At 51.7% G+C, this 24,372-nt stretch overlaps 2 protein-coding genes across 2 annotated transcripts; one reads left to right on the top strand and one right to left on the bottom strand.

Annotated features, from left to right (window-relative positions):
* The first annotated feature begins 1,354 nt into the window (after positions 1-1,354).
* On the top strand, positions 1,355-2,362 carry LOC123349977 (olfactory receptor 6N1-like). The gene has a single exon (XM_044988312.1). It carries the CDS (start codon positions 1,355-1,357, stop codon positions 2,360-2,362), a length of 1,008 nt encoding a protein of 335 aa, XP_044844247.1.
* Positions 2,363-8,310: 5,948 nt separating this feature from the next.
* On the bottom strand, positions 8,311-12,953 carry LOC123349976. Its single transcript, XM_044988311.1, has 4 exons — positions 12,813-12,953; positions 12,487-12,608; positions 9,353-9,998; positions 8,311-8,346 (listed from the first exon to the last, which is right to left on the bottom strand). Exons 1-4 carry the CDS (start codon positions 12,822-12,824, stop codon positions 8,311-8,313), a joined length of 816 nt encoding a protein of 271 aa, XP_044844246.1. The 5' UTR covers positions 12,825-12,953.
* Positions 12,954-24,372: the final 11,419 nt, after the last annotated feature.

The raw sequence follows: 24,372 nt of genomic DNA, 5'->3' as shown, positions 1-24,372 counted from the left end.
TGGTGGCCCCTAGTTCTTGTGTTATGAGAAGGAGTAAATAGCACTTCATTTGCTTTCTTCACACCAGTCATGATTTTATAGACCTCGATCATATCCTCACTTAGTTGTCTTTTTTCCAGTCTCTTAATTCCTTTTTCTTTCCCTCCTAAATTATGAGATTCATTTTACATAGTGTTAAAAATGCAGACTGGACTGACGCTAATAACATGCAGCTCTTTCATCCATGGATCTCAATGTGCTTTACCAAGGAGGTGAGTATCCTTGTGCCCTTTATACAAATGGGGAAACTGAGGCACAGCAAGGCACTGCAACTGCCCTATGAGCGCCAGCCAAGCACTGGAATAGACCCCAGGTTTGCTGAGTCCCATGTCAGGGCACTATCCACTAGACCACACTGCTTCCCCGGCCACTGACTCATGCGCACAGTGTATGACCGTGGGCTGGTCACTTAGGGCTGGATTCACAAAAGGATTTAGGAACCTAGCTGCCCACTTGCGGCACCTAACTCCCAGGCTCAGGCCTCAATGCAATTAACAAAGCCCCCGCAGAGGTGCTAAAACTTGCCTGGCACCAAAATGCTTGCAGTCAAACCTCCCTGTCCCCACCTTCGAGCCTATGCACGGCAGCCCCATGCCGGGTATCCAGCTCCCTGGGCCCCAGAACGAGTCACAGACTAGGGGGAAATGGGTGTTTCTCTGACTAACACATGGGAGAGGCCCGATTCTGCAAGTGTGCTCGGAGCTCACCAGCCAGATCAGGCCCCGGCAGGCGAGCTTGCCCAAAATATGGGGGAAGGTTCTGCCGTATAACTTGTAGCCCAACGGTTAGGGCTGGCTCAAGTCCCTGCTCCGCCTGTGGTGGGGAAGAAACGGTCTGAATGCAAGGGGCTGGACCTCTCAAAGTCTCCTAGAATCCTACACTTCTATGGGTCTGGGAAATGCCCTTTTATAACACTGTGGAATAGGCACCAACTCCTGGAGCACCAATAGAAAAAAATTAGTGGGTGCTCAGCACCCACTGATAGTCACTCTCTCCCCCCCGCCAGCGCCTCCCATCCACCGGCAGCCTCCCTCCGATCCACTCCTCCCCTCCTCTCCTTCCCTCCCTCTCACCCTCCCAGCACCAATCAGCTGTTCCGTAGAATGCAGGAGGCACGGGGTGGGGGGAGGAGTGGGAACACTTGGGGGAGGGGATGGAACTGGGTGGGAGATTGGGGGAAGGGGTTGGGTGAGGGCAGAGTGGGGGAATTGAGCTCCCGCTGGGAGCCCGGAAGAAGCCAGCGCCTGTGCACTGTGCTGGTGCCAAAAACTTATTTCCACATTTTTTTTCCCAGTGCGGGACCGGAACACAGGACATGGAAGCCTCCAACGAGACATGGGAAGCGGAGTTTTTCCTGGTGGGGTTCCCAGATCTCGAGCGCTTTCACCTCCTGCTCTTTAGCCTCCTGTTGTTCACCTACTTACTCATTCTTGGTGGCAATGCTGTCATTCTGATGCTTATCCGGGCCAACCCGCATCTTCATGTCCCCATGTATTATTTTGTGGCCATCCTGTCTTTCTTGGAGGTGTGGTACACCACAGTGACCATCCCCAAGATGCTGGCCAACCTCCTGGACAGCAGGAAGACCATCTCCTACAGGGGTTGCCTCCTGCAGGTGTATTTCTTCCATGCCTTGGGCATTACGGAGGCCTGTTTGCTCACGGCAATGGCCTACGACCGATACTTGGCCATCTGCAAGCCTTTGCACTACCCATCTGCCATGACCCCCAAGATTTGCCTGTGGCTAGCGGCAGGGTGCTGGGCGTGTGGCTTCATGTGGCCCGTGCCAGAAATCATCCTGCTCTCCACATTGTCCCTCTGCGGGGCGCACCGCATAGAGCACCTCTTCTGTGACTTCCCCTCGCTGCTCAGCTTGGGCTGCGCTGATGTGTCCACCAACACCACCATAGACTTCACCCTCCACTCCTTCGTCATCCTTGGCCCCGCCACCCTCATCTTCTTCTCTTACGTGAAGATCTTGAGCGTCGTCATCAAGATCCAGGGTTCGGAAGGGCGGCGAAAGGCCTTCTCCACCTGCGCCTCTCACCTGACCGTGGTCCTGGCCTTTTTCAGCACCACTGGTTTTATGTACATCCGCCCGGCACGAAGCCGGCCTTCATACCACGACAAGGTGGTGGCGGTGGTCTATGCGGTTCTAACCCCCCTCTTCAACCCACTGATTTACAGCTTGAGGAACAAAGATATTCAGGAAGCACTCGGCAATCTCATGAAACCCCAGTGGGTTTCCCCCTGGAAGCAAAGCAGAGAAGGGCTGCCCATTGTAAAAACTCTGCCACCGATTTCCAGTGTGACCTTGGGCTAGTCACCTAGCCTGGGATTTTTTAAGAGCCTCTAGGCACCCAAAGTAGAAATAGGGTGGCCTCAGGCCTTGTCTAGTCCCAAAAGCCTTTGATCTGGATTATGAGGCTCACAAGCCCCCCCACAATGTGGACATAGTTATATAGGTATACAGTACTTTATACTGGGGTGATTATTCCCATGCAGGAAGGCGAATAAGCTATACCAGCATAAGGCACCTTTATCCCAGTATAATGGCATCCACACTAGGGTTTATACCATTATAACTATTGGAGTCCAGGGACCCTTTGCTGCCAGCTGGCAGACAGAGGGCCTGGGAAGTGGGGGTGCACAGAGTTTTACAGGGATCCCCTGGGCCAAATATATGTATCATGAATCAGCAAAGAGTGGCATGTGAGGTCTGTACTGAGAGCCAGTGGCCCCCTGGTCATCATAATCATTGTGAAATGTGCGTAAGGATAATATTTAAGGCGTCACGTATCTGTACTGAAAATTATGTTCTTAAGGTAGGTTCCAAGGAGAGGAATAGCTCAATGGTTTGAGCATTGGTCTGCTAAACTCAGGGTTGTGAGTTCACCTCTTGAGGGGGCCATTTAGGGATCTGGGGCAAAAATCTGTCTGGGACTTGCTCCTGCTTTGAGCAGGGGGTTGGACTAGAACCCTCTGAGGTCCCTTCCAACCCTGATATTCTATGATTCTAAGGTAAAGTGCATCCCCATGTCTCAGATGGAGGTAACTAGCTCTTCTCTCATTGTGTATGGTCCGCTTCACAGTGGCAGTCTGTTTGCACAGTGAGCCTGATGCTCCTCGCAAGAGTGTGATACTCCCAAGAGGGAGAAGCTACAGGCATATGTGCTGGCTTAGCAGCCCTGCAGCTCAGCTCCTAATCCTGTGCCTCCCAACTGTGCAATCAGCTGTTCAATGGTGTTCTGGAGGAGCAGAGGCAGGGTGGAGGTTTGGGGGAAGGGGTGGAGTGGGGGTCAAGTAGGGTGACCAGATGTCCCAGTTTTATAGGGACAGTCCCAATTTTTGGGTCTTTTTCTTATATAGGATCCTATTACCCCCCAACCCCGTCCCGATTTTTCACACTTGCTGTCTGGTCACCCTAGGGTCAAGCACCCCCTGGGAACAGGGAAACTCGGCACCTCTGCCTCCAGGAACAAAACAATGGGCAGGGGGCTGACTACAATCAAGAATTAGCCTGGTCTACCAGGTAATGCAAGAAACCACACAGCATCTTCCGTCATGGGGTGCGACTTGTCTCCCGAACAGAAGCTCACAGCCACGCTGGGCTGTGAAATGGTGGAGGGAGTTCATATGACGGTTGCCCATCAAAGTATCTTGCTAAATAAGTCTAGGGTCTAGAATGCATGTTGTGGTTTTATTTTATATGTCACCATCTGTTTCCGATACTTGCTACTGGTAGAATCTCCATCCCTTTGTTCAATAAACGTATACTTGGTTTCACTACAAACATGCCGACGTGCTGTGTGATAAGCGGCGAGGTGGAACTGCTAAGCTGGGGGGCGCTGTTCTTTTGGGACCAGTGAGTCTGCGAATACCGTGAGCATCCAGGGGAACAGGGGCTGGGGGCTCCAGGGGGATGCTCTGAGGACTTGAGGGTCGGAGTGTGCTGACTGCCAACCTGCAGAGAGACAGCAGGGCCTGTGTAGGCTGAGAGGCGAGTGCTTGGACTGGCAGTGAGATTAGGGCGCTGACACCCATCAGGCACACACAAGCTAAAGGCCGGTGGTTGAAAAGTGCCTCACACCTGGGGTGTCCCTGAGAAGTGTCACAACCGTATCACTAAAAAAAAATTCACATGCCCCTCACCAACATAGTTATATCAGGACACAATCTGCGTGTAGACCAGGCCTTTGAAAAGCCTGAATCACTTTGTGCTTCATCTGCAAAAGGAAGACAAAGATCTTTTATTTCTCCCATCTTTTTTGTCTGTCTCATCAGTGCAGGGGAAAGTTCTAGGCAGTGTCACCGATTCCCATCATGAGCCTCATGCTACATTCTTAAACCCCCAGCTTCTGGAATCATGTGTGTGGCATTTTCTCTCCCAGATCACTGCTCGTGCCAATATTTGCAGCAGTTTCACCACAGTCATAGTGTGAGTTAGGTCCTGGATTCCTTATTCTGGGTGCCTGCGCTCAGGGTCAGAGACCCAGGAGTGCTGTCCCGTGAGAAATCAAGGACAATCTGACTAGTTGGCAAGGACTGTCAAGGCCTGTATACAGGGGACAGTAAAATCCGTAAAACAAACTCCAGCCAAGAAACGATTGATCAGGAACAACAGCGTGACACTGGGGGAGAGGGGACTTTGCTGAGAACAGGAGAACAGGCTCTGGGGAAGGCAGGGGATAAGGTTCATTAATCATTATTGAGAAATAAGCCAAGCCCCTCCCATCTAACATGCACAAGCTCCTCCCATCCCAGCTCCCTCCCAGGTGCCTTCCTGAGGCAGATGTTATGCTGATGCTGCATGTCCTGAGATGATGTGTTGTGGTGCCGGCCGGCTTAACAAAAGGCTCCATGTCATGGATCCACAGGATTTGGGCAACGACCCAGCTTTTCCAAAGCCCCTGCAGTGGCCCTGACCCAGAAGGGGTCCCACTCTTCCTTCAGGGGAGGCCCCGTGGACTCCATGGACTCAGTCTGAGACTGAGCCCCTGGCTCCTGCCCTCCTGCTCAGCAATTCCTCCTGAGATAGACGGCTGGTCAGAGACTTGTTCCCTCTTCAGGGCCCGTTGCACCTCCGTGACTATTTGCAGCGACACCAGGCAGCCTCTTCCAAGCAGAGCAGGGTTTATTAGTCAGCCAGAACCCAGCACTGGGAAGTCCGTAACTTAGCACGGAGGAGCAAATGTTCAGCTGTTGTCCAAATCAGCCAAGTCAGGGCTGTCATAAGCCGTGCTGCTAAAGAAACCATCTTGGCTTCCTCCCTTTGTTGCCCAGTCCCAGGGGAGCTCCACAGCCTCTACAAAAGCCAGGTCTTATTCTAGCCTCCTGTCATCACTCGGTCCCTTGTCCTCCTCCTGCAGACTCCTGCTGAGTTCAAACGCTCCGTGTTTCCCATTGTTAAGTGTCAACTGTTCCATTGTTTCCATCAAGTCCGTCCCTGCCATGCATATCACACAAAAATACTGTACTACAGAAAATTCCTACTTCCTCACACTCCTTTCTTTATCTCCACCCCTGGATGAGTTGGTCTTCTGACTCCAACCAAGCTCTCTGGTTCCCCTGGTCTGAACTCCTCCTGGGGGTTAAGTGGGCTCTCAGTAGCCAGTGCTGGTTGCATCTCTCTGATGGATGCCGGTGGCTGCAGTGAAGTTCTGGAGAAGGGTGAATTCAGCAGCTAGCCAGCCTCCAAACTCAACCCCTCATGCCGGGAAATGGAGCCAGGGTCTCTGGAGGCCATCTGAATTGTCCTTTTTCGGAGGGACCTCCTAGAAGCTGAGACCAAAGTTCCAGCATTTGAAGACACCCCAAGATTACATCAGCATCTCAGCTTTCATCGTTGCAATCAGCATTTCCCAAACTGTGGGTCACGAAAGGGAATTGGGGGGTTCCGGGGGAGGGAGTGATGGGGTGTTCACCCCACACCAGCCCTGAAGGGGTGAAGGGGCTAATTAACCTTATAGGTCATGCCTGGCTTGTCCAATAAATTACTAATTGCTGGGGGAGATGATGTGGGAAGGTGTAAAGCCAGGGAGTTTGCTGCAGAAGGGGGCTGCAGGGAGAAAGCTCTGGGCACAGAGGAAACCCAGCAGGAGCAAAAGCCACATAACATGAAAGCAGCCACACTGGATCAGACAAATGGTCCATCTAGCCTGTGTCCTGTCTTCCGACAGTGCCAGGTGCTTCAGAGTAGCGGGGGCAGGGCTGGGTTCCCCTACCAGCCATTGGGAAGTGCTGCAGGACTGGTGAAAGTGTCACCCGGAGAGCTGGTCCTGTCAGACCTTGATATCCCGGAAAGGGAAAACTACACAGTGACCAGGCCGGAGGGCTGAATCAGGGCTGCTCAGAGGATTCAGGGGGCCTGGGGTCTTCGGCAGTGGGGGGCCCCCGCTTTGGTGATAATTCGGCAGCGGGGGGTCCTTCCGCTGCAGGACCCACCGCCAAAGTGCCCTGAAGACCTGTGGCGGGGGCCCCTTGCCGCTGAAGACCCGGCACTTCGGCGGCGGGTCCAGGGGTGGAAGGACCCCTCGCCGTAGGTCTTCGGGGCACTTTGGTGGTGGGTCCCAGAGCGGAAGGACCCCCCGCCGCCAAATTGCTGCCGAAGTCCCGGAGTGGAAGAATCTCCGGGAGCCCGGGCCCCGCGAGAGTTTTCCGGGGCCCCCGGAGCGAGTGAAGGATCCTGCTCTGGGGGCCCCTAAAAACTCTTGTGGGGGGCCCCTGAGGGGCCCGGGTCCTGGGGAAAATTGCCCCTCTTGCCCCCACTGGGTGGCCCTGGGCTGAGTCACAAAGAGAGAGCAGCCTGAGTCCCAGAGAGCACGAGGGGCCATGGGGTGAGTGAGCAAAGGAAGGGGGTGCTAGACCAGGGAAGAGCTGATCCCCAGACCCAGCCAAAAGGGGCTGTCCACAGTAGTGAATGAACCCTGTTATGGGGGGAAGAGGGTAATCAGAAGATGTGTGTGCCCCACCCCCATCTGCCACAACCACCTCGCTGCAGTGCATCTGTGGCGCAGCGCTGGGACCTGTCAGCACGCTCCTGCCGCAGCATGGAGGGAGGGAGGCTGACCCGAGCCAAAACCAGCACATGTGCTCAGGTCCTGCTGGTCTGCTGGGCTCTATCTCGGACCCCCGGGGGTTGTGTGAACGGAGGTGAGCCCAAAGTGGGGGGGGCACAGCATGAAGACATTTGGGAGCTGCTCGCCTTGGTGGCTGCAGAGAAAAACTTGAAACCGTGACCCAACCGAGCACCTGAAACTCAGAAACCAGGAAGGTGGAGATATTTATTTAAATCTCATTTTTTGCCTCTCATCTGAAGCGCCACCAACGAGCTGTTTGGCGGCGGGTGGGAAGTGCTGGGAGAGAGGGGGAGGAGTGGGTCTGCGGTGTGCTTGGGGAAGGAGGAGGTGGGGAAGAGGTGGGGCAGAGGGCCAGGGGGAGCTTGGTTGCTGGTGGGTGCAGAGCACCAGCTAATTTTTCCCCATGGGTGCTCCAGCCTCGGAACACCCACGGAGTTGGTTCCCAAGGCCCGGGAGTTGTTGGTCCAGTCCTTAGCGTTGGCTGAAGTAGCAGCCAGCCCACGGGCAGTGTCCCTTGTCAGCCTGCTCCAAGGCGGTGAAGTTTAGTTCACCTCGGAGGGCAGGGGAGAGCCCGGGCAGATCGGCTGGTGCTGCACAGGCCCGGCTGCTCCTGGCCACAGCCAATTTCCCTGAGCGCTTTGAGAGGTGAAAGAAGATTGTGCAATACGTGCCCCAAACTGCCTGCTAACGCAGTCCCTGAGCAGTGACCCCTCTGCTTAGATCTCCATTACAGCAGCCCCATCCCATGGCCACACACTGCATGCACTGGCACCATCCTCGTGCCCGGACCCAGTAGAGTTCCCTGTCGGTTCTGCTTTTCCTGAAGATTCGGTGGAGCTGGGGACGGATTGTTCTTAGGTGTCCATCGGCGAAGGCTGGGAACGGCAAGTTATGGGCAGCATTGTGGGCAATGGGAAGGTGGGAGGGACGCACAAGTCTTTTCCTGTCACTTCCTGATTGTGGGATTGAACGATCCTTGTAATTTTACAGTAAATAGAATTCGTTCTGATTGCTACAATCCCTTCCATGCGCATTGCCCAGATTTTAAAGCTTTATCGGGTTTCTCTTGTGTTTGATTAAAGCCACCTTCATGGAACAGAAACCTGTTTCTTCTCTGAATTGTCTTATGAACACGGGCTTTAGCAACAGGCACCTGACCCTAGCCGTGGCCTTTACCACCCACCTGTCCACGTCAGCGGATCCCGGCCTGGTTAACAAGCAGGTGAATCTGGCTCAATGGGAGAAGCGGATGAAACGAACAGGCATGTACGACTCACCAAGCCAGGGCAGGCCCAGGTTTCTGTCTAACTGTCTCTTCTGCCCACTGTTACCATCCCCCATCCCCAGTGAAGCACCTCAGAGCCTCCAGCCACTGCCTGGAACCTCGTCCCGTCAGGCTGGGGAGCTGCAGGTCCCCGTGGAGTGACGGGGCACCTACACGTCCCACTGCAGGTGGACGTGCGCCCAGCGCTGGAGCCAGGGCGTGTTGCCCAGCAGTTCCTGTGGTGCGGCGCGTGCCGGCCAATCTCATGGACCCGCCCAGAGCACACAGGGCAGATCTGCCCCAACCCCTCTCAGCCCCCACTGAGCTTCCCCCCGTCTGATCCAGCCAGTGCGGGGCTGGCAGGAAACATGCAAACTGGGGCCTGCCCAGAGTGTTTTTCAAGTGTCAACCTCCACCTCTCCAGCAGATGGCAGCAGATGGCCAGGTTGATCCATAGCGAGCTGGGTGTCTGGCAAAGGCTGCCCGGCCTCGCTCCCAAGGGGGTGACTCTGCCAGGGGTCTGGGCTCAGGGGGAGCCCCAGGCCAAAAGTGGGGGCCAGGCCTGGCCCGATGAAGGGGGCACTGCCAGGGAGGCTGGGAGGCCTCCCACGCTATGTAAAGTCCAGACGCACGGACAGAGAGGAGGGAGACAGACACAGGGACAGAGACACGAGGCCCCAGGAGCCTTCAACACTTTATTGGTGTTAATCATTCAGGATGGGGGGACTCTGCAAAATCACAGGCCCCCAACCCTCCTGCAGCACCCTCAGCCCCTACGCCACCAAGGATGCGGCCAAGGCCACCTGTGGTGGCGCCAACGCCTCCAAAGAAGCTCAGTGTCCTGCCATCCCCCCAATGTTAAGATGTTGCCCTCTGCCCTGCTGTTCCCCCAGCCCTCCAATGGTGCCCCCTGACCCACCATCTCCCCAAACCTCCGAAGGTGCCCCCTGCTCTCCCCTACATCCTCTGCTCTCCCCTCTGCCCCCTGCTCTTCCTCCTGCCCCCTGCCAGATGGGTGCAGCAGCTGCCTCATGGCTCGAATCTCGTCCAGGCAGGCGCTGGGTTCGGGGCTGGGGTCGTTCCCTCTGCAGTCCCTGCAGCCGTTGGTGTCACAGCACAGCAGGGGCACGTTGGGCAGCTGGTGCCAGGCCTCCAGCAGGCTTTGAGGATCCAGGTCCTGGTCCTGCTGGTAGATCTGCCGGAATACGAAGGCCTTGTAGTTGTGGTCGATGGGGCGGAAGGTGTCGCTCACCATCCGTAGGATGTTGTGGGGCCTCTTCACCAGCAGGCACGTCCCCGCACAGGGCGAGCGGATGGTGAAGAAGATCAGGCAGCTTCTCTCATTGTAGGTCCGGGCCAGGAGCTTCTGCACAGGGCTGTTCCGGTCGCCCTGGAGCAAGTGCCACTCGGCGTGTTCCCCCGCCCTGCCCAGGCGCTGCATCCGGGCAGCCACAATGGGCCCTTCGTCTGGGTCGTACAGGACACCCTCTGGGTTACTGGCCGCCTGCATGTCCTGCAGCTTGTTCCTGCGCAGCACCTGTTCCAGACCAGATGGGTTCTCACAACTGGCTTTCTGCAGGCTGACGGCGAAGGCGTATTCAACAGCCAACCCATCCCTGAGCGAAGGCAAAGCAAAGGGCAAGGAGCGGACCTGGGGCTCTGAATAGCTCTGCCCCCAGACCTGAGCGGCAAACTTGGGTGGGTCACACGTGGTGCCATCATTGTCCGGTTCTAGCTCTCAGGGCTCCAGCCTGGGTCAGGGGACGTTTGCTCCCTGGGAGAATGAAATAAACTTGGAGGGCGGTTTTAAGAAGAAACTGCCATAGGCACCCCCAAGGCTCATCAGCCCGGTGTGAGCTTTGGTCCGTTAGCCCCACAGGGCTGAGCATTACCGCATGAGCTCCAGGAGCAAGTTAGAGCTTTTATGCGGAGCCATCCCAAGAGAGGGACGTGAGACACAGTTGGCCGCAGGATACACAGCGATTTGCTGGAGAGCTGAAGAACACTTGAGATCAGGGCTCCTCATTTCTCCCCCCAGCTCTGGGAGGGGACTGTGATTATGATTAAAGGGAGACTAAGAATGGCATCTATATGTGGCACATTCCGTGTGAAAGGCTCTGGGTCTGCCACATTAGAGATCTGGGTTCTCATCCTACCTATGTCTGAAGTGGCCTTGTGCAGCTCAATTGGGGAAGGTTGGGGGCTCATAACTGACTGAAGACAGGGCACTAATTTGTAAGGTCTGAGGCCTTTTTTCAGCAATAAGCAACAGCCCAGGAAGCAAAGAATCATATTCCCTCTAAATTAAAAAAAAATGTAACATTGGGCTGTTAAGGCAGCATTCCTGTGCTAACAGTACCCCCCAGGTCTTAAGATCATTAAAGAAAACTTTATTTGACAGCATTCAACAGTCTGGCAAGAAACCAATTCATTGTTGTACCTCCTGCAGGCATGCGGCAAAAACTGCCTTACCAGCTAAGCCAGACTCAAGCTTCACTATATAAACTGGGGCCCAAAAGGAAGGAAGTTCTTGGAATGCTAACTGCAGGGCACAGCCCAAGATCAGAGCTGCCAGACCTCAGCACGCTGCCCGCCCTCAATGCAGCAGCTGGAGCCTCACATGACCTGGCACTGACTGGCCAGCAGGAAAATCCATCTGCCTTATTGGGAGTGGTGAGCATTGTCTGCTTCCCCTGTGTATTCTCTTTTGGTAGCTGTTTGTAAATAGAGGTTCAGGATATTACTGTTGAAGGCTCTTTCACTGGTAAAAGGCCCCACAAACCTGCAGAAAATGATGCCCTGAGCCCTAGGAAGTGGGAAAGCGCGGGGGTGCCTAAATTAACCGGGTTACGCCCTGAGCCCATGGACGGGTAAAGGTGGGTGGAGTGTGCAGGTAACAAATCAGTAACAAGGGCTATGCTGAGCACTAGACAGCAGACATGGGAGCAGATCTCCTGGCTCCCAGCCCAGTGCACCTTCACCTTCGCTACGATCTACTGGGAGGGACTCTTGCTCTGGGGGGTCACAGCATGGGCTTAGGGGAGCACAGATGTCACCTGTGGGGGCAAGGTGAGCCCTCCAGACCCTTCATCCTCTAAGCTGAGCCCCCCCCCCCACTCTCTTCTGCAGCCCCCAGCCTCTGGAGCAGGGGGTGGGAATGAAGCTGGGTTCCTGGTGGTTTGTCCTATTTTAGGGCCTGAATGTGATCATGAATATTCATGCTAATGCTCAGCCTCCCATGTCCAAGTCTAACATCCTCACCCTGATAATACTGGGGGGCACTTACGCTACAGGCCAGTTCTTTTAAGAGTCTTGGGTGCAAGGTACCTGGTCCTCATTTATTCCAAAGGGAGTGTACAGCAAGCACATGACTACTGCTGGTTAAGAATTTTCAGACAGAACAGTTTTCCTTAGGGAAAGGCTGATTCTACAAAATCTGAATGTTCCAAAGGAATACATTGATTCTGTGTCATTTTCTGATGAAAAAATATTCAGAACAATTTGTTTAGATTGAAACATTTGGTTATGACTTTATTTTATTTTTTTACTTTTGTTATGTTATATTACTGTTTATAATATATGGGTGAAAACATCTGGAATATTATATTATATTATATTATCTAGCAGGAAAGTCAGGTTGCTAAAGCTGAAATGGAAATATTTTGAGCTTGCTGAAATGAAATATTCAGATATGGTCCAACTGAAATCTGTTTTTAATTTTTCCAAAACAAAATTTGGAAATCCCAATCCATGGAAGTTTTCAGATTTTAGTAACTAATTCGGACTGAAAAGAAAATAGAAATTTCAGAATTTCCGAGAGAATTGGAATTCCATTTTCCAACCAGTTTTTCACAATAGTAATGAGACCCACAACCCCACCCCCTTGCACCCCCAGAATTACCCCTCTTCCAGTTCCAGGCAGCATCTCCCCCTGCACCCCAGAATCACCCCTCCCAGCTCTGCCAGGCACTGAGCCACCTATGCCATAGAAAATCACATAGGGCAAATGTGAAGCATCTTCCCCCCGTTTTCCTTCATTTACCACCCGGGGAGGGTGGAGTGGTCACAGCCAGATGGGAAATGCCCCACTGGCGTCTCACTCACTTGTTCACATGATCCACAGTCTCTCTGAGCGCGGCCGGATTGATGCTCCCGACAGTCTCTGGCCCGAAGCAGAGGAGAAGGGGCAGCAGTAGGAGTCCAGCCCTGGGCATCCGTCCCGACACCTGCACAGGACCCCACAGTGTCAGCACCCTTGAGCTTGGGCACAACCCAGAGCCACCAACCCACATCCTCTAGCCCCTGGTGTGCTACCGACAGGAGAGGGGGCAGGGGATAACCCCCTGGAGAATAATGGGGTGGGGTGTGAATGGCAGACAGGTCTTCCATGGGGCTTTATGGGCCGGGGCGGGGGGAAAAGGGAGACTCACCTGGGATTCCATAGGGCAGGAGGAAGCAGTGGGGATTCACCAGGGTTTCCATGGGGCAGGAGGAAGGAGCGATTCACCAGGGTTTCCGTGGGGCAAGAGGAGGTGGGAAGGACTCACAAGGGTTTCCATGGGGCAGGAGTGTTGTGTATTTGGTTGTCATGGTTTTTGTTGCTATGGCAACTGAATTAGATTATTATGGGTTAGCTCAGCCGGTTTCAACCGGCTGAGTGAGCTCTCTGTATATCTGTAAATAAAATGGAGGTTTTGGTTAGCTGCCTGCTCTCTGGCCTCAAGTGATTGCTTCCTACACCGGCTGCCCCAAGGATACAACAAGGAGGTGAGGGGCAGCGGGTACTCACCATGGTTTCCATGGGGCAGGAGTAGGAGGTGCTGTCACTCACTGACAGATGCTCACACCGGATCCCCAGTGATGGGCTGTCAGCTCCCAGACCCTCTTCTTATAGCCCCATTCTTCCCCCCCTCCCCCATGCTGCAGAGGGACGGTGCCCACTCCTGCTTTCCCCATGACCAGGCCAGTGGCAGGGGAGGTGGCACTAGGTGGGACTCAGCTAATTCATTCAATATTGCCTTGAAAGGAAATATTGTGGGGCTGAGCCAGGAGGGGTGGGGAAGACAGGAGAACTGGATGGGAGGTGGCAAGGGCCAGGGCAGACATGGTGGGGGATGGGAGGTGGTGGGGGCACTGGGGCAGATGGGGAGGGGGCTGGGAGCTGGGGAGGGCCAGGGCAGATGGGGGTGAGGGATGGGGTATGGTGAGGGCCAGGGCACACAGCAGTTGGGGGTGGGAGGTGGTGAACACCGGCCAGCGCAGACTCCAGGCTGGAGCATTGGCCCTGTCGAGGTGGGTTGGTTTGTCTCATGCTGGGGGTCGACGGGGTGAAGTTTCTGATTCTCCTCCTCATGAGCAAGGCCTGGGGCCTCACATCTCTGTCCCTGTGTCTGGCGCTGAGACCCTCTGTGCTCCTGGCACCCCCATATGTACCATGGTGATAGAATTCGGCTCTGTTGTGTACACAGTGAGCCTTGTGAGGCATTATTCGAAAGGGCTCGATCTGTTGAACATTAATGTCCTGGTGGATTGTATGTGCTGTCATTGTATGGGCAGTTATGAAGTTGTGGTTGGTGTGTGTCACTGGAAGATGTTGGGAGGTTGGAAACACCCACAATAGAGAAGCCAGACAGTGCTGATGGCCCATTAGGGGGAATGCACACTCCCAAGGACTATCATGTGTGTCCAATGAAGGCTTCTCACAGGGACCGCGTTGATGATGGACAGGGCTTGACTCATGTCATAGCAAAAGATCTTTCCAACAAGCTGGGAGAGCCTATAAAGGAAGGGAAGTGACTTTTGGCCTCTCGCCCCCCCCACAACTCAACACCTGGGAGCACGTCTGGAGAACAAAGACTGTGAACGGGCGAGGTGGTTCCTGGCTGCAAAGGAGAATCCCAGCCTATGCAGTGAGGAACTCGACCATCTATCGGGTGTAGCCAATGGCTTTATTTGGTATTTAGTTATTGTGTGATGTTATGATTACATTCTACACACTCATTATATGTTAATCAGAATTGATTTATAGGATTATAATAGTATAAGATTAAGCAATATTTTGAGGAACTAGCTAATAAGTCAGACAAGCTGAAACACAAGAAGACTGTAGGCTGAGACCTGCTGAAAGGCTTTAGCTTAGCTATTTTAGGCCTTGGATACAAGTTGGTGACCAAGAAATGACCCAATGAACTAAAATTCTAAGAAAAGAGGCAGAAACTGGTAATATTGAGAAGGTTGAAGTGGGAAAGTTAAATTTAAATCATAAAAATGCTGTAACAACAAAATGTGCTTGTAACACGTGCCTTAAACCGCAAGAGAAAGGCGGGACATCAGCCTACCCAGCCTATAGAATTCGGGGTCCCTCGTGTCTCCAGGGAACATAGACCGATGAGAAAGAGAGGGACGATGCTGTCATGTACATGTGCCGAATGTAGGTATAGACAGCGTCACAGTATCACAAAGGGTGCCCAAAGTAGGCAAACTGAGCTTCCTACGGGAAACTCCAGCAGGACCCACTCCCACAGTAACCATCAATCCATGCGAGGGCCGACGGAGTTTGAGAGGGCCGAAAGACTCTAACGCCGCCTAGGAGGATGTAATTATGTCTATAGTTATAATTAGTGCATGGCACATATCTTGATTTTTAATTAGATGTGCTGTAGCTTTTATGATTTTATTGCCAACTTTAATAAAACGGCTAAAAGAGAGAGGCTCTTGTAATTGTATGTGTTACTTGCTGATGGTTTCCTGTGTTCCCATGGGCTCCAGATCTTGAACAGATACAACTCGGTTGAACTTGAGACCGTAGCCGCCAGAGGTGAACCCAGGGAAATGTGATTGACGTTAAATAGAATGAAAGGCTCCAGATTTGGTGCCGAAACCCAGGACCATAGAAAACACAGGCAACCATAAAGAACATGTGGAACCATAGTAAACACAGAAACCCAATAAGAAACAAAGGTTTTAAGAAAAAAAATATATATCTAGGTAGGTTAAAAGTCATACTGGGAGACATCCTGCCTTTGCTTATGCCTGCTTGCATTCTATGTTTGTCTGTCTGGGTCGTGTTGTAAACAGTGAGCTCGGGGAAGAAAATAGGAATTGCAATTGTGTAACGGACCCTTGAACTCACGTATGGGTAAAAGCCCCCTACCAGGCGTGGCAGAGTGGGTAGGACACTTCGCTGTCATTTGTCAATAATAAGCAACAACCCCCCACCGCTGATATTAGTTCATAAGCTCCCCAAACTTTAAACTCCTCTGCACTATACCACTGATGGAGGATCAAGGAAATCTTTGTGGGGTTGCCTTGGTCACTGCCCCTCCTCTCGGTGTGCTCCAGCTGTAAAACACCTGAAGGAGAAGTGAGCACCACAAGCCCTTCTCAATTTAAAAAATCAAATCAAATCCCTGTAAACTTTTTAGGAGCAAGAAAGGGAAGGGACGCCCAGGGTTAGTTAAAAACCAGTGACGGCAGTGCTTTGGGCCCCGAGAGATCCCTGAAATTGATGGTATTTCCTCTTTGAAAAGGAAAAGGTAAAAAACAAAAAAGGCTTAAGAGGTGAAAGAAATAGCCCTGGATTGTGTATCTATAGCATGTAATATCCTATGGAAAAGGATTTAAAAGAGAGGTAAAACAACTGGAGAAGGCAAAACAAGCCTTATGCAAAGAGCAGAAGATGAGTTAGACATTGAAAAAACAACTCAGCAGGGTAAGGGAGGTCAATCCTGTACTCCTTAATCAAAGGAAGAGTTTGGCAAGGGACTTAAGCTACAGTAAGTAACACCTGCAAGAGACTGGTTATAAAATTATGGTGTGAAAAAGAAGCCACGGGGCAGGAACATTTGTTTGGGCAAGAAGTAAAAACAGCAGCGCTAGGTCACAAAACGCAGGCAATAAAGCAAACTTGTGACATTCTAGAGGATCTGTATCCCCAGGTAATAGATAGTGAAGGGGGAAATGGAGAGATCCCTCAAGTACATGTGGAGGATAATTGCATGGAGATGAATTTGCCACATGTATATGTTGTAAATATCATTCCAGATGTTCCAGTGGCTGTGGTGGAACCTGGGAATGACCAACCCACAGCAAGCGGAGGTAGAATCTCACCCCCACTTACCAGGCTGAAAGCTAAAATCAGACAGGAAGAGCAACAGGAAACTGAACAATATGGAAAGTTAGGAATAGAGAAAGAATCAGATGCAAAGACAGTTGCGAAAAATTCCAAGCGGGGAGGGGAAGCTAAAAAAGCTGTTAGTGGGAAAAAAGCAGGTCACAGCCAGTGTTAGTGAAAGTTTTGATCAAAAATTAAGTATTAAAGGATTAAACCAGAAAATGAAGCTAACAGCAATCATAGAATAACAGGGTTGGAAGGGACCTCAAGAGGTCATCTAGTCCAACCCCCTGCTCAAAACAATCTGGAAAGTTAGGACTAGAGTTAGGAACAGCAATTAGTATCTATAATGAAAGAGAGGGGGGAAAAGAACAGAAAATGGGTAAGCCAAATATCTTGCAAGCCCATCCACAATGGGGTCGTTTATTGCAAGGAACTCAGGGAACTGTAGAAGTTGCTGTAAAAGCCTGTAAGGGTGAAATTCTGGATATCAGTATCTCTCAAGGAAGACAAAAGTCTTTGCAATCTAAAAGTCACTTTAATCTCTCTAAGCCACTCAATTCAGGAGCCATAATAAAAAGAACAAGTGGCATCATTCATTTGAAATCTAACATGTCCATTGTAGACCAAGACACTTTAGAGCCCAAACCAGAGCCTCCACAGAAAACCACGACAGTGCCGAACTTTTTCTAAGGTGCAGGCACCTACCCCAGCAAAAGAAAATGTAAAAGGTTACAGCAAAATTCCCTGCCTAAATTGTCCACCGTTACAGTTGCCCCAACTTGGGAGATACCAATTCCTCTAGAGGAAGAGGAACCCAGACTCCCCAGTGGAACTGTAAAAGAGAAAAAAGAATCAATTTCTAATGTGGAATCAATAGACTCCAGTAACCATGTCTCTCCAATAGCCATAGTAACAAGTATAAAAACCTTAGAAAACGTTGTAAAAACAGTGGGGCCAACAAAAAAAGAGGAAATCTGGTGGCTGCTCACGCAGTACATTTAGAAGCAGCAAAGAGTCCTGTGGCACCTTATAGACTAACAGACGTATTGGAGCATGAGCTTTCATGGATGCATCCGACGAAGTGGGTATTCACCCATGAAAGCTCATGCTCCAATACGTCTGTTAGTCTATAAGGTGCCACAGGACTCTTTGCTGCTTTTACAGATCCAGACTAACACGGCTACCCTCTGATACTTGAGTCCATTTAGAAACTGTAGTCAGATTGTTTCGGTTCGATGAAGAAGCCAAGGTTAAGATTTTACAGTTAACTGCAGACGGGGGTTTATGAAATACACGGCCCCCAAAGTTTCAAAACAAAGACAAGACATTTAGAGACACCGTAGGGTTCTTAAAAAGCAACATGTCCCCAAGCCAGGCAGGAGTGACTTTGGTAGCTAACATGAAGCAATGGGAAGGCAAGTCACCGCATACATTTCACAATAGACTTTCAGCCGCTTGGCTCTCTAATGAAATGCCTGGCAAGGAAACAAACCCACAATGTATTAATTTGTTTGTTAACTATTCTTCACCAGCAGTTTGGGGGTAAAGTAATAATGGATTAACCCTGGAATCACTCTGCCAGGAGTGCTGGACTTATTGTCTAAAGCTTAGAATTATATTCAAACCCAACAAAAAATCCCAAGAGAAATCGTCCTCCTACAGCAGCGGTTCAAGGAGCCTCTGATAAAGCAGTAGTTGAAGTCGAAGGTTCACAGACTGAGACACAAGGTCAATCACCTAGTCCAAGAGGGTTAAATCATATTAAAATCAAATCAGACCAGAAAGGGGCCACACCACGACACCCCCAACTTCAAAATCTCAGGTAGTATAACCCTAGAAACATGAATGATGGGACAGAGTCACAGTCCGTACCATCTTCACCAATCACAAGCAGGAAACAATTCATGCCTGATATGAATAGTTATCGCTTCCATCCCAGAAGCCCAGTTTTTCAATCCCCCTAGTCCTGCAATGGGTGATTATAAAAGAACTTAGCCAAATTGGAAAAACACTAGATTTTCACAAACGGGAAATTCAAGAAATACAGCAGCAAATGAATGCCATAATGTTGGACAACCAATACACCCCACCGCAGCCCATTGCAGTAGGGACTGAACTGGCAGCCAGAATTTCAACACTACATGTGAAGCATAAAAGCCAAGAAACAAACCAAAAAAATGTTAACTTAAAGGAACAGAATGCGTAATGCCAAAAGACCCCATGTAAAATTATAGCCTCGTTAGAAAGGAATGGAAATGGAAAACCTACATTCTCAGCAATGGTGAGGGGTCACCATTTTCAATTTATTATTGATACTAAAGCCTCAATCAACATAATCAATGACAAAAATCCACAATACGTTCCCTTATATGTTTCGTTCAATCTATCGTTATTCGTGTTCAAGCCAGATAAGGCTTTGTTTAATCAATTGGCTACTGTCCAGTCCACAGGCCACCTAGAAAATAACATCTACAAGAAAGTATCAGGGGGTAGCTGTGTTAGTCTGTATCCACAAAACCAACGAGGAGTCTGGTGGCACCTTACAGACTAACAAGGGGCAGGACCTGCACTCATGGTGTATCATCACGAGACCGAACCATGAAAAAACCCACAAACAAAGGTGAAAGTCAGCCGATAGGCAATAGTAAGAGCCGGCTGGGGCGCTCTGCTGCAGGTGGAGGTGCGGCATGTGCTCCCAGCCGTGTTCCTGGTGGGGTGTCCACACCTGTCCTGCTGCCCCTCTCTCCCCGGATGCCAGGCAGTGCCCGTGCAGTGCCCACTGCTGGCAGCCCCTGGGAAGAAGCCAGGGAAGGGAGTGGCAGGCCAGGGGGGTCTCTCATGGCCACCGCCACCCATTTCCCTGCAGCAGATGGACCCTCACACAGCCGACCCACAGCTCCCTTGCCAGCAAACAGGAGCAGCGGGGCAGGGACCTGTCCACCAGCCAGATAAGGTAACCTGGCCATGACCGGGACTGCCCCAGCTCTGAGTCCCCCCACACACTCCCCCCTACACACACACCTCAACCCCCTGCACTGAGCCCCCCAGACTCCTGCCCTGACTCCTACACCCACCATGCAGACACACAGCCCCCTGCCCTGACTCCTACATCCCCCACACATCCAGCCCCTGCCCTGACTTCTACATCCCCCCCCCGCACACCCAGCCCCTGCCCTGACTTCTACACCCCACCACACACCCAGCCCCCTGCCCTGACTTCTACACCCCCCCACACATACCCAGCCCCCTGCCCTGACTTCTACATCCCCCCCCGCACACCCAGCCCCCTGCCCTGACTTCTACACCCCCCACACATCCAGCCCCTGCCCTGACTTCTACATCCCCCCCCACACATCCAGCCCCTGCCCTGACTTCTACACCCCACCACACACCCAGCCCCCTGCCCTGACTTCTACACCCCGACCAACAACCGCATCCCCCTGCCCTGACTTCTACACCCCCCCGCACACCCAGCCCCCTGCCCTGACTTCTATACGCCCCCCACACACCCAGCCCCCTGCCCTGAGTCTCCCCACCCTCAGCCTCCTGTTCTGACTCCTGCACCCCCCTCACAAACCCAGCCCTCTGCCCTTAGCCTCCCCACAACTCCCAGCCCCCTGCCCTGAGCTCTTCCACACCCACACCCAGGCCAGCCCTGAGTCCCCTGCACTTCACCTCACACTTACATTTCTAACAGGTACTGTCGAATTGCAATCCCCCCCCCCCCAGCTGCTCAAAACTAACCCTAACTAACAGAATTTGGTCAGACAAAGTACTCCAATTTTTCATGCATTTATACCACCCCTAACCTTACAGCTAAAGCAATTGTAACAAAAAGAAAGAATTAACATTTAATTGAAATTAGCAATAATATGAACAAAGCAAATCAAGCAATAATTAAAAGCGTAAACAGTGGTCATTCACAGAACTGTACACCTGAGGAAATAGGAATTGGATAAAAAGGATCAATTATTGGCCATAATAGCCTTACCATGTGCAACATCTTTGTCTTATGTTGCATGGAAGGAAAGCTTAAAGTAATACGAGCACAAAAGGTGAACCCGTTACCGCATGTGCTTCCTATTACAGTACTTCTGTGGTCAACTGTCACAACGCCACCAACAACCAAAAAGAATATAAAAAAAAGAATACAAGAACGTTAATACTTATAAGGTAATGCAAAGCCTAAGTCCACAACAAGTTCCAAAAGCAGCTTATAACTAGGTACCAAGAAAAGAAATCAATCCCTAATAATATAAATTAATAGCATGCAAATGATGCTAGGTGACATATCATCTTTAGGCATAGATTTAAATTACACACAGTCAGATGCCCACAAACAGAATGGGAAATGACTGCCTAGGAAGGAGTATTGAGGAAAGGGATCCAGGGGTCAGACCGGGGGGTGTTACACGAGAAGTCATTCTTCCACTCTGCTCCACGCTGATTAGGCCTCCACTGGAGTACTGTGTCCAGCTCTGGGAGCCACATTTCAGGAAAGATGAGGACGAATTAGAGAAAGTCCAGAGAAGAGCAACAAAAATGATTCAAGGTCTAGAAAACATGAGCTGTGAGGGAAGATTGAAAGAATTGGGTTTGTTTAGTCTGGAGAAGAGACGACTGAGAGGGGACATGATAACAGTTTTCAAGTATTTAAAAGGTTGTTACAAGAAGGAGGAAGAAAAATGATTCTCCTTAACGTCTGAGGATAGGACAAGAAACAATGGGCTTAAATTGCAGCAAGGGCAGTTTAGGCTGGACATTAGGAAACACTTCCTAACTGTCAGGGTGGTTAAGCACTGGAATTAATTGCCTAGGGAGGTTGTGGAATCTCCATCAGTTGGAGATTTTTAAGAGCAGGATAGACAAACCCCTGTCCGGGATGGTCTAGATGGTGCTGGTCCTGCCATGAGTGCAGGGGACTGGACTAGATGACCTCTCGAGTTTTATTTCTTAGGTGACCAACTTTGATCTCTACACCCACTATTTACAATCACTTATCATCTGTCTTTCTGTAGTTAATAAATCTGTTTTATAGTTTACCGAAAACAATGCGTTTTGATTGAAGAGCTTGGGAAATCTGCTCAGTGTACACAAGCTGGTGCATGTCCTCTCCACATCGAGGGCAGAATGGACTGGGTTATCAATTTAAACTGGCCAGGCCTCTGACTAGGGCAGGATGGTACAGACATGGGATCCAAGGATGGAGAGCTGCGGGGAATTGGCTGGATCCTCTCGGTTGTTGGTTCCTGAGTGGGTGAGAGACGAATTCATGTAACTTGGCTGGGTGTGTCCCTGCCTATGGATCATAGAATCATAGAATATCAGGATTGGAAGGGACCTCAGGAGGTATCTAGTCCAAACCCCTGCTCAAAGCAGGACCAATCCCCAACTAAATCATCCCAGACAGGGCTTTGTCAAGTCTGACCTTAAAAACCACTAAGGAAGGAGATTCCACCATCTCCCTAGGTAACCCATTCCAGTTCTTCACCACCCTCCTAGAGAAAAAGTTTTTCCTAATATCCAACCTAAACCTCCCCCTCTGCAACTTGAGACCATTACTCCTTGTTCTGTCATCGGGTACCACTGAGAACAGTCTAGATCCATCCTCTTTGGAACCCAATTTCAGGTAGGTGAAAGCAGCTATCAAATCCCCCATCATTCTTCTCTTCTGCAGACTAAATAAGTTGCCTCAGCCTCTCCTCAGAAGTCCCCAGCCCCCTCCAGCCCCCTAATCATTTTGATCTGATTTTTGGCTGTATAAGTGCAGCACCTGGAGGGCTTTGCAGCTTGTCACAGCAGCACAGTGTGAGAGGGAGCACAGAGGGCTCAACAGTACCCCACTTCCAGGTTACACCCCAGGAAAACCTTTCACAAGCGCCTGCCATCTCTGTCCATGTGTCTGGCTCTCTTCCACCCTGTCAGGCCAGACACAGACAGCTGGGGATGGGGCAGGAGGCTGAACATGTCCATCTGTCGCTCAGCGAGATCAGGTTGCCACTGTCTGTGCCAACCGCACTGTGCAATGAAATGGGACGTCGGGCAGGACCCAGCGGGTGCCAATCGGCCCTGACGTCAGTGGACCTTCTCCAGCTGGGAATCCTCACTCCAAAGTCACCGCAGGGTGGGGAGAGGTTCTAGTGGGGAGCTCAGAGTGTGCTTGGGTGGAGTGGGGGTTCTAGACTGGAGTTCAATGCTTGCTCGGGAAAGGGGAAGAGGTTCTAGACTGATGCACAGAGGTTGCTAAGAAGTGAGGGGGTGCTAGATTGGAGTGTGGAGCAGAGTCAGGATGGGGTGTGGGTTCTAGAATTGAGCCAGGCGCATGCTCTGGGTGGGGCAGATGTTCTAGATAGGAGCCACATGCGCACAGAGGTTGAGGGATCTAGATAGGAGCCCGGCGCACACTCAGGAGGGGCAGGGGTTCTAGACTGGCAGCCGTTACACACTCGGGGGTGGCGTTCTAGATTGGAGCCTGGCACATACATGTGGGTTCCATACTGGGGCTCAACAGGGGAAGATTTTCCCTCTGGAAAGCACCCTGCACCGCACAGGGACTGGCAGAAACGCAGCACTGCCATTGCCAAACCAGCTGGTGTTTCGCTAGGATCCAGGACTGATGGAGGTTTCGGGTGGGTCCAGGACAGAGAAATGTAACCGAGAGACCCACGCCAGCAGCTTCTCTGCCCCCTTCAGCCTCCTGGGGACATTGGGATGGAGGTTTGGCTTGTGATGGTCCCGTCCAAACGGGTTTTGCTGTTTGGAACCGGAAAGTCTTCTTCCCAGGTGAGGGGAAACTGAGGCAGGGCTCACCCATGGTGCCACACCTGGCCCTAAGGGGCACGATGAAATGGCCGGTGCTAAGACCGAGCTGCTTCTCTCCAGCACCCGGCTGGCCAAGGGGGCTCGGCACACAGGGATGGGGCCCCAAAGGGGCACACTATTGTTCTATCGCAGGGTTAATGGGGGCAGGCTGTAGATGCCAGGAGGGGTAAGAGAACAGGAAGCGCCAGCTTGGATCACATTTGGGGCCAGACTCCCAGACACCCCCCGTCCTTCGGCAGCTCCCAGTGCTGTCCAGCGAGCGACGGCTCCATAGCAATAGGACTGATGGCACAGCTGTGGGGTGGGTGTTTGGGGTCACACAGCCATCCGGTCTTGGGAGGGACCCACTAAATGTCTGATACTCCTGTGGAGGCCGCCTGTCTGCCCACCCCTTCTGTGCCCAAGTGGTGCCCCCAGGGACTATGGGGTCAGGGCAGTTCATGCCCCTTGGTGGCTGTGCTGGTGCCTGGGCCCTGCGGACGGGCGCCCTGGGAAGGGGGTTCATAGTCCAGCCTGGGTTAGTGGGAGGCTCCCCTCTGGGTCCAGCTCCCCGAGCTGCCAACGGCCCCAGCCCAGACAGGATGTCATCAAAGTAAGTTTTCTTTTACCATCTTTCTCTGGTGGTGATGGGCACTATCAGGACAGGATTGTATTCCTAACAACCCAATAGCACCTTATTTCAATGTGACGGGTTTGGGATGTGAGGATGTAACCGGTCGCTTCCCAGCTTATGGCTGCCTCTGCTGCTTAGCCAAAGGCCTTTGCCTAAGAACTAGGCCGCAGACTGTCCTAGTGAGAGAAGGCCCAGACACAGGCAGAGTGTGATTTTGATTCTTTGTTTTATACCCCTGAAACTAGCTAAGTGATAAAAATACACCTAGGTTCTTAAAGTCTGGGCCTTTACAGGCAGGCCTGCATATCTATATCCTAGCGACCTTGTCTATAGTGGGGAGCGGGAGGGCCTCCGTCCCAAGCCCATCGTCCTTTCTGTGGGGGCAAAGGGACCTCCCTGCCCCTGGCCCCCACCTAGGGTGACCAGACAGCAAGTATGA

Source organism: Mauremys mutica, chromosome 15 (genome assembly GCF_020497125.1).
Source record: "Mauremys mutica isolate MM-2020 ecotype Southern chromosome 15, ASM2049712v1, whole genome shotgun sequence".
Classification (NCBI taxonomy): Eukaryota; Metazoa; Chordata; order Testudines; family Geoemydidae; genus Mauremys; species Mauremys mutica.
Note: the sequence above shows the minus strand (reverse complement) of the source record. Positions and strands in the feature narration are given on the sequence as shown.

What these genes read in the sequence shown, in the direction of transcription:
- LOC123349977 (XM_044988312.1), top strand. Translation starts at nt 1,355, where the DNA reads ATGGAAGCCTCCAACGAGACATGGGAAGCGGAGTTTTTCCTGGTGGGG.
- LOC123349976 (XM_044988311.1), bottom strand. An exon ending in ACTGTGGATCATGTGAACAA is followed by an intron (nt 9,999 to 12,486) that starts GTGAGTGAGACG and finishes GCCTTCGCTCAG; the next exon opens with GGATGGGTTGGCTGTTGAAT. An exon ending in AGCAGGGGGCAGAGGGGAGA is followed by an intron (nt 8,347 to 9,352) that starts GCAGAGGATGTA and finishes CCATTGAGCCAG; the next exon opens with ATTCACCTGCTTGTTAACCA.